The sequence below is a fragment of the Nelumbo lutea genome, chromosome 7 (genome assembly GCF_056320005.1).
Source record: "Nelumbo lutea isolate HS-2025 chromosome 7, American lotus-T2T, whole genome shotgun sequence".
In the NCBI taxonomy this organism is placed as follows: domain Eukaryota; kingdom Viridiplantae; phylum Streptophyta; class Magnoliopsida; order Proteales; family Nelumbonaceae; genus Nelumbo; species Nelumbo lutea.
Window position 1 is genome coordinate 18,938,044 of NC_142690.1, and position 9,877 is coordinate 18,947,920.

The following is a 9,877-nucleotide window of genomic DNA, read 5'->3' on the forward strand; positions in this document are numbered from 1 at the left end:
TTTGAAGTTTGAACCTAAACTGAGTTCACTACCAAACATTTCTTCCAATTTCAAAATGTTAAGGAAGAACCAAAGAAAGAAATCAACGTCTACAATAACATACCAAAACCTTAAACTAGAATTCATTTTTATACCCATGGAACACTAGGTAAAAAGAAGAAAAATAAGAACAAGAACAGGAAATTGATATATGACAATGGAAAAATAAAAGAATTGAACATCAACAAAGTGTTTCAGCTTTTAACAACATTGTCCCTACAAAGACATAGTATTTAAGGAGATAGAACAATTGAAGCACCGCGAGAGCTTGAATCATCCTTTGGAAGAGAAACATAGTTCAGAGGTATTACAGCAGCAACCTTGCCACTTTCTCTTCTTTCCTTCCCTGCTAAGATTGCAGTCTTGGACAATGGAGTCACCGCACGCCGCCCTGTTGGAGTTCCACCCATTATGTTTGAATTGGTGCTCTGACCCAATGGCTTCTTAAGCGTAGGTGGCCTCATTGGGCTTGGTTTTGACCCAAACAGTGCCTCCTGTTCTGCTGCAAGCTGCTCTTGCAATCGTTTCTGCTCCTGTTAACATCAGATGTCATATGCATGAGCCTTTTTATTTTCTTTAACTATGCGGATTTGGCTAGTGAGCGTTATGCATGACTACTACAAATTAACTCATCCTCAATCAACATATGGATGCACATAGTCATTGATACAGTAGGTATATAACCATCCAGATACACAACAACAGTGGATGGAAATGAAGACAAGCAATCAAACCACTGGACAGTGCATGTGCACTTTTACCCTCTTTTTTTTATATCTTGTACTACAAAAGAATCAAGTAGATTGTATTGTCTCATACGACTAGGTTGGGTTGATTGCGACGCATAAAAGGAACACGTAACCTTTGTGCATATGCCAAGTGTATGTACTCAGCTTATAGATAGTAAATAAATTAAGCACAAGCACATGACATGTTTAACTTCTGACAATGGTTAAATTTGACTATCTGGCTTTCTTCCTGGCAAATTGACTCGAAAAGACAACATAATTACTGAAAAAAAAAAAAAACGGGGGGAGGTTGGGGGGATATGTATACACACCCGAGATCTGCGTTTCCCCTCTTCTCTCTCCTGCCGAAGTACAATATATTCCTCCAGTGTCTGTAACAAGGGCACCTGAAATTTGGATAAAGAGAGGAATCAATCTTCGAAGTACAAGTACTTTGATTCTTAATGTTCGAAGTAACAAAATGAACTTTCAACTTTAATGACAAAACACAATGTTGGATGATTTCACACCTTGTCATACAAAAACGGGATTCCCATCTCTTGTTCCCAAGCTTTTACCTTTGCATTCAAATTCTCCACAAGGGCTGCATGTCAAAGTTTTAGATATAAATCATTTATGAAACTTCAGAAAGCTCTGTCATAAACAGTAAAGAAATGGAGGAACAAAAAATCCCATATAGTAGGGGACTTGGGATAAGGCATGGAATCATGGATGATGATGATATATTCCCATGTAGCATATGAAAGAAAGCCTTCTATCAAACCAAAATTCCATGCAACATCACTATTGGAGGTGCAAAGGACAACATTTCTCTCACCATGGTTTGGGCTTGTGTAAGGACCAAGAATTTAAGACCCTAACATGGACTTGTTTTGGCTTGCCTTGAGGGCTGAAGCACAAGGCACACGCCTTTTGAAAATGCTGTGCCTAGGGCCTAGGTGAAGCTGCCGTTAAAATGTGCCTCGCCTGAGCGCCCTTTAAATCATTGGGTTGGATTCAGGCAACAAGTTGCAGCCCTATTTTCTTGCCCCAAAAGCCATGTGTCTGGTCCAAATCAGGTCTGGGTTATAACAACCCAGCCCAAAATAACCACTTTTGAAGGAAATTTTTTAAGAGAAGCCCTAGTTTCACTATCCTATGTTCCTTGTGTTTTTGTTCTCTTCCATTTTCTTCTGCTAGGTCTCTTCAAATGAGTTAACATAATCACAGTTTGTTTTTAGATTCATACAGTTTAACACAATGAAAAGATCAAGGTCTGGTTTCAGATATGATGAGTTCAATCTCATGCATCTGTTATTCTGCATATGGAGTACGAAGTTACAAATGTTACAACAAGCTGCTTAAAAATGACTAGCTGCATATAACAAACTGATAAATAGAAGTTACAAGCTGCTCAAAAATGTCTTGTGTGGTGCTTTTTGTTTTGTTGCTGTGCACGCCCCCCCCCCCCCATCTATTTCCTTTTTGCAATGAAAGTAATCTTTTCTCAATCTATATATAGAACAAGAAAACAGATAACTATTATGATGAATCTTGTAAGAGTTATGACCATTCCTATTGGACCGCAGGTGAGATTTATCTCCAATATTGATATCATTCTCCTTATCTTGCCAAAGTTATAGCCCACTACCAGCCAATCTCCTTTCTCATTCCACCCACACCCCTTGTGAGAACCAAGACCCCGTTGCAATATTACTAAGACCAGTCTCATATATTCCTTGCATAAGTGTGGACAAATACTAATCTACCATGGAAAAGACCATCTAATTAGTAACTCCAGAAAAACAAGCATATTTATCCAGTCAAATCAGGATTATAGGCCTCACATGGTATTTTGCCGACCAGCATCCGTGCTTTCTCTGCACGTTTCAGATTTATGTGTGCTCCTCTTCCAGCACTATAACGATTTTGATCCTACAAAATCAAATATAAGTGCTTGTTCAATCATATATAAAATCACAATTAATAATCTAAATATAAGAAACAGTACAATGCAGTAGAATGCCCAGAATCATTTTGATGGAAGAGGAATAATATTGAAATTCCACCAAATATAATTGTGCCTTCATTTTATTGAATAATTTCATTTTATTGAATAATAAGTTAATAACAAAATACCACTGAGTTGAGTAACAAGAAAAAAAAAATCAAGGATGCGGACTTCAAATGCTTAACTACAGCAAACATAGCATTCGACCAATTTTATTATATCAGACAAATTTATTAACTAATTTCATCTCAAATGTACCGCTTTGAAATACAATTTAGTTACCGCATAATAGAATCAGAATTCTACTTGAAATGGAACTACCCAGAAAGTGAAAACTGTTGGGTCATCTAAAGTGAGATTAATATGAAAATGAACCCTAGAGACAAAACCAAGTAAAAAATGATGGAAGAGATTTTGATTTTTCATGTTTTGGTTTGATCACTTCCTAGTTTGAAAAACATAAGTGCATAACCCATTTGTCTATTGTAAAAGAAGAAAATATGAAAGCATATATTGATATTTTAACAACCAAAGGAGAATTGGATTTCTGGTCCCAGTCTCCCAGATCAAAAGTAACTGTAGCAGTATGTTAAAATTACCAGCATCAACCACCCATAGTTCAACATTTAACATCATAGCTTACTCTTTCATAGTCATCAAGCCAGCTTTCCTCCTCGGATGCAAATTTCCATTTCTCCACTTTGTCCAAAATTTCTTTTCTACTTGAAGCTTGCTCCTTAGCCTTCGCTATCTGATCATCCATGCTAGAAAGCAGTTCAGACAGATCAATATTCCCTGTGATACCATTTAGAAACAGCAAAGTTTACTGAAATTGTCTAGCAAATTTTCACATTAGCAATTCCAAATTGTGTGATTCACAACAATACCAAATCTAAAATGCAAAATTCCAATTTCAGGAAACATCATATGTAAAAGAAAATCATGTAGGGTGCAGGCTCCAAAGAAGAATAAAAAATAATAAAAGGCAAATAGATTCTCTTTAAAGCAGAGATATTCCATCATGTCAATTTTCATTTAAAGCTATTGTCAAGGAAATTTTAAGGAAACATTCAACCTAAGAGCTTAAGCTGTTAGATGAGGCCACTGAATAGGTTTTTATTCTCTAACACCACCCCCCGCGAAAACCTATTGGGCTTGAAGCGTGGACAAGCACGGGCCCACCCATATCTTGTGCTGAAATTTAATTAATTATAATAGGGGTGACAAGGATCAAACACTAGACTACTTGGTCAAACAGGCTCTGATACCATGTGAAGGAACCATTCAACCTAAAAGCTTAATAGGTTTTTATTCTAAAACAATTATTTTACCAGAGAAATAGAAAATAGACTCCTCCAGTGGAAAGAAATTTAAGATTTAACTCATATTAATTTATAAAACTGGAAGAAGAAAAAACTAAGGAAACGGTACAAAGAAAATAAAAAAACAAGGAAGGCAATATTACATCCATGTGGAGGAACGGATAGATAGAAAAGAAAGCTGAAAGGGGAGAAGAGGCAAAGAGAGTGAGACACTAATTTGAGTAGATATGAACCAGAGAAAATACTAAAATCAGTGAAGTATTTAAGGTTATCAGCATCCAGAACTAAATCTAAGTAAAGCTTAATGGTAAAAGCAAAATACAATTTAAATGCCTTGAAAATTTTAAAACAGAAAAAAAATAGTAAACTTGGTGTGAGGATGTATAGAGTAAACCAGAATCTATAAAACTGATGAGAATTTGCCGTGCTGTATCACTATCTACATCCATATGGACTGCCTTGTAGATTTGTTCAAGTTCGTGTTGCTTCTTCAAGACAAGTTCCTTCATCTTACTGGCTTTCAGAAGATTCAGTTGTTCCACTTCACCTTCAGCCTGGCAATAATGAACAAAAGGGAAATCATTCCAGGAAATAAAAAACAAAGGAAAAAAGATTAAAAAGATACAGGAAACATTTTCTGCTCTACAAAATTTTCAGGAAGAACCAAGAAGCTTCACCTTCTCAATGATGTTCATGGCAAGGCTTCCTTGCATTGAGACCTCATTCACAGATGCAGAAATCAGGCAGGTAACATGATCAAATCTTTTTTGCTCAATGGTAGGTGTATCCATGAGGTTCCATAACTCTATGAGTGTACTCCCAAGATCTTGAAGCTACAATGTAAACAAAAGCCCTCAATAATGCATATTTTCTTGCTTGGCACACTTCTATTATATCAGCACACAAATTCGGTAGTTTTAACCGGGGGTGCAACTTGGGTTGGGCCGAGTTGACATTTTACACTACTTCGGACTCGAGCTTCAGGCCAGGATCATTCAAATTTTAGGAAAAGCCTTACCTGGGCCCATCCAAGTTGTAGCCCTAATTTTAACATCTACGTTTACCGATGGACATGAGAGTTAAAGGCATAACATTTATGCTAAAACCGGACATCTCTTCAAAGAAATATAACTATATTTATTAAACCATAAGAAATTCAAGGCAATTTAAAATAGGAAGTTCCTTACTATATGCAAACGGATTTAATCATATGAGATATAGGAAGATCCAAATTAGGTTCATTTATATTCAAATTTAAATTGGATTTTATTCATCGGATTTATTAAGGATTCAAATTGAATTCAGATTACAAGCAGATATTGAAACGTATTAATAAATTAAACTAAAAATGCTCAAAATATTGCATATTATAAATAAAATAAACTAAAAATGGCTATACATTGGCTCTGTTCTCTGGGCTGGGTGTGAGCCAACTGTGTTAATGGGCTGCAGGAATGTTGTAACTGTGTTGAGTAAATAAAATTTTATATTGTTACTGATCAAAAATATAAAATAAAATAAAATAAGAATGACTTTGTATAGTATTTCATGAACAAATTGAACTGAAAATAACTTGTACAAAACTTGAACATATGACAATTTACCTTTACCAATAGATACAATATAAGTTTTAGTACATCTGAGCATCGAATCAAATCAGAGTTTGTTGGATATAGGTGATCCATATTTGATCCAATTATAAATAGATCGAATTCAGATCACCCTTAACAGCCACGCGTGATTTAAATGATTTAACCTACTGTTAAGACCTACAGCCTTTGGAGCCTAACCAATTAAATGATATTAGGTTTTTACACATCCTGGGACATACAACGCCACACCACACAAACTACAAACCATGAAACCACTCTATCAAACATTTTGATCTTTAGCATTCTAACACCCATAATGTCACAAATAGACCTATCACCTACGGCGATAACACCTCTCTTCTTCTCTTAGAACATACCTTTTGAGACTAACATGTTTCAATTATCCTGTGATGTAACCCCCACACTATTAGATTCATCCTCATTTTTTTTCTTGTCAAGACATACAAAATAGTCTCTCTTCTGGTAGCCAAACTCCTTAGATCTATAACACTATACCTGCCATTTTCTCTGACTCAGGATCCACTAGGCTAGCAACACTCAAATCCCCTATCAAATTGACCTTCCTTTACAATTCATTCTCAACATAACCATTGCAAAATCCTGCCATACCCATACTTGAACTTTCTCCCAATCTCATTAAATAAGAGAAACACAATAACTTCAGCTCACATAACTTCAATTTCATATACAAATTCATGATTAAACTCCCCAGGAATGAAGTTTTTCTAGCTTTTCCCAAAGTCCAGTACAAAATCTTCGTCCATAACATTATCAGAAAGAACCGTATGGTGTTCACACACTTTGACTCAATATCTTCCCAATCATCATCCTTCATCTTGTCCAATTTACCGTCCTTTCTTTTCAACAATCTTTCCAGGCTTTTTTGAACTAAGATGCCCTTCACCCTCCTTCAATATAGGGTAAAACTCCTTTTTCTGTCGAACATCTCAACCATAAATTGAGAACTCATCTTTGTATCCATTAAAACCAAAATAAGTCTATTTAAACTGATTTAACCGTTGAAACAGTTACACTATAGTTGTAGTGTTTCTCTTAACAATCCTTTCTTTGCTTGAAGATCAATCAACTCCACCTGAAACCAAAATCTAAATAAATGTACATCCTAATGGCACCAGATTATTAATATGTTACTTAACAACTTGGCATCAGTAGCAACAAAAAACTTCATGCTTCCAAGCCAAAACTCTAATACTACATTGTTATGCGCAGTCAAAAGCCTTAAGATCACTTTTTTTAGGCATAGGAACAACCATAGGTAAATCTTGTGAATTGTGATTTACCTATGTATCCACTTGTAGGTAAATCTTGTAAACCCAACCTCCTTGCAGGTAGAAAAAGTTTTACCTATGGGTAAAATGTAAATGCATACAAATGAATCCAAAAAAAGGAACACAAGAGTAGTGAACAATTTATGTCACTCAGCCTTTTGCCTAGGTTCCCAGGGGAGACTTGCACGTTAAAATGGATGAGAAGTAATACATGTTTTCTTATGTTTTACAGCCCAAACCAATCCTTAACCCTAGTATACCCATTCTCCCTTTTCTTTATCAAACCCAAAGAACCATTACAGGGAAAAATCACTCTTTTACAAAGAGTACCCTATTTCTCTCAATTTCTCTTTCTCTACAAAAGAGATCTCCCTCCTTCCAACCTAGTCTAATATTTATACAAAAGCAAGACAACCATGACAAACACACCCACATGACAACATGAGACATCACCCTTTTTCCAAAAGATCTGTCCCCTTGGGACAGAATCACATTGTCTCCATTGGTGCATTAAAAAAACAACTGTTATTTCTAGTAGAGTCATCAAAATCATTCCCAAAATATTAAGGAAGAAATTCCAAAAATTAGGTGGTTTGTTGACTCACCATCTCCCAAAAACATGAAGTTATCATACAAATATAGACCATGGATAGGAATGTTTTGAACATGCGATATATGTACAAACACAATTAAATGACAAGAGGAAATCAAACAAACAAGTTAAATATAAATAGTGGCATGGCACTTTTTTCAAATGCTTTCATGGATCCTCAAGTTAAGACTAGGTAATATTGTTTTAGCTTAAATTTCTAATAAAGTTGATCATGGTGTATTATACAAACAAGCAGCCCAATCATCAATAACCAAATTACACAAAGTGGAGAACAAGGGAGCAAATGAAGTAAACACAAAGTGGAGAACAAAGACAACTAATTTCTCTACCACCTTTTGTAGTCGTTTCTGCTTCTCTTGCATCAGCGAATTAACTGTTGCAGTCAACCTAGCAAGGGTATCGTTACTAATGCTCTGGTGTTGGCCATTTGCAGGACCCCCCAAGCTCGGATGAACCTCATTCACTGTCTTAATGAAATCAATTGACATTATGGCTGACAATTCACGAATAGAGTTAACATGACTGTTAACCTTCTCTAATCGGAGACTCTGCAAATAAAATGGTAAAAACAGTAAGCCTTAAATACATCTGACAGTTCAATTGTTATTAGAAAACTCCAAATCAAAACCTTTTCTTTCTGAAGCTCCTGGAGGTGTGACTTCAGATCTTCCAGCTTTTTCACTGTCAAGTCCCGCTCATCTACTTGGGGGTCAGCAGACTTACTGAGATGGATGTTGCCTGCTATTTCCGCACATATCTGAACAATCTGTGACTGGACGTCCCAAAACTCCTTTACCCTGTCTTCTTTCTTCTTCCTCAAGTCCTCCAGCAGAGGTTTTACTGTGGATATCTGCTGCTTCAAAGGGTACTTTTCCCTCTCAGACTATAAAAAAGGGGAGCTATGTCAATTACAGCATCCCAATCAACTAGAGTTCAAATGACAGAATCAAGGATTAGTGACCAAGAATACTGACTCCCGAAAAGGCAGTCCTTTCTCCAAGGGCAGAAATGAGGCTGGCAACTTCACCTTCGGCCTCGGCCAATGTCTGTTGCAAGTCAGCCTTATACTTGCTAGCTTTATCTACCTTCCTCCTGTATACATCAAGGCATTCTTGTTCAAGTTGCAGAAGCATTCTGTCCCTGTCACTATCGCTTTCTCCAATTTCGTCCCAAATTTCCTGATCATCCAACAAACAATTCATAATTGTGGCAAAGATAAATCATAAACAACCAAAAAGAGATAAATATTGCGTTAAGGAACGAACAAAGACTAAGTAATACAGAATTTAGGGAAAAAAGAGACAAGAAATCGATGAATTAGTCACTGCACTTCCTCATCATAATAAAGGTATTACTAAAACAAAATAATAAAAAATTAAAAAGAAGAAAAAGGCCATTTGCAAGAGGAAGGCAGTAAGCATCACAGTAGCAGACATTTGCAGAGGCCGAAACTGAATTATACTAAATACAGCCAAAAATTCAAACGAATTTGTATTTACTACAAACCAAGCAAAATTAGAAGAGAGAGTGTATTTACTACAGACCAAAATTATCCAAGAAATAGCATCTAGATCAGTCGAAGTGGATAAGAAATTACGAATTGCATGTCAATTCATCAAATCATCACCATTGTAACAAAACCAAGAAAGAGGGATAAAGAGAGAGTCCATTGAAGACCTGCAACTTCTGGAGGAGAGAGCCGCACGTCGTCTCTGAAATTGAAGGAATGCCCGCCATTTCCAGGGCAGCCATGACAGAAACAGTCGAATAAGCAAAAAGAACAAAACCCTAGAAACTGGAACCTAGTATTCCTCCTTTTCTCCTCTTATTCTATTTTGGGATCTGAGAAGAACTGCAGCAATGTTCACGAAGAAAGAACAATTACAGAATTCTTTAACGTTAAATAAAGAAAAGAGGAATTCACGGAGAGAAATAAGTGCGTCTTGGAATTCAATGGTTTTGGCGCGAAGACCAATGGAATTCAATTTGTGGAATTCTATCACGACGCGCACGAATGGCGCGTCTTGGAGAAAGTCCCGAAATAACAACGAACCATTGTTCCGAAATTGCCAAAACAACCTCCGGTTTTTTACGTTGTTCTCGCCCTTGCTTGGCTTCTAGCACCTGAGCGTCGCCCTGGAATTCCCCGATCAATTCCGTATTCTACATTACACCGCGTGCTAAGTTTGTTTGCTGCTGTGCGCTGTCTTACTCAATTACTCTTTACAGGTCTATGTAGATTTGGTGGGACCACCTTCGGTC

The 9,877-nt window shown here is 36.5% G+C and overlaps 1 protein-coding gene across 1 annotated transcript; it reads right to left on the minus strand.

The window, feature by feature from the left end:
- On the minus strand, positions 1-9,569 carry LOC148845463 (65-kDa microtubule-associated protein 5-like). Its single transcript, XM_088956242.1, has 11 exons — positions 9,293-9,569; positions 8,590-8,793; positions 8,244-8,498; positions 7,948-8,163; positions 4,778-4,933; positions 4,495-4,654; positions 3,422-3,573; positions 2,615-2,702; positions 1,298-1,371; positions 1,100-1,174; positions 1-572 (listed from the first exon to the last, which is right to left on the minus strand). The coding sequence occupies exons 1-11, from the start codon at positions 9,365-9,367 to the stop codon at positions 273-275; spliced, it is 1,755 nt and encodes a 584-aa protein (XP_088812368.1). The 5' UTR covers positions 9,368-9,569; the 3' UTR covers positions 1-272.
- Between the last annotated feature and the right edge of the window lie 308 nt (positions 9,570-9,877).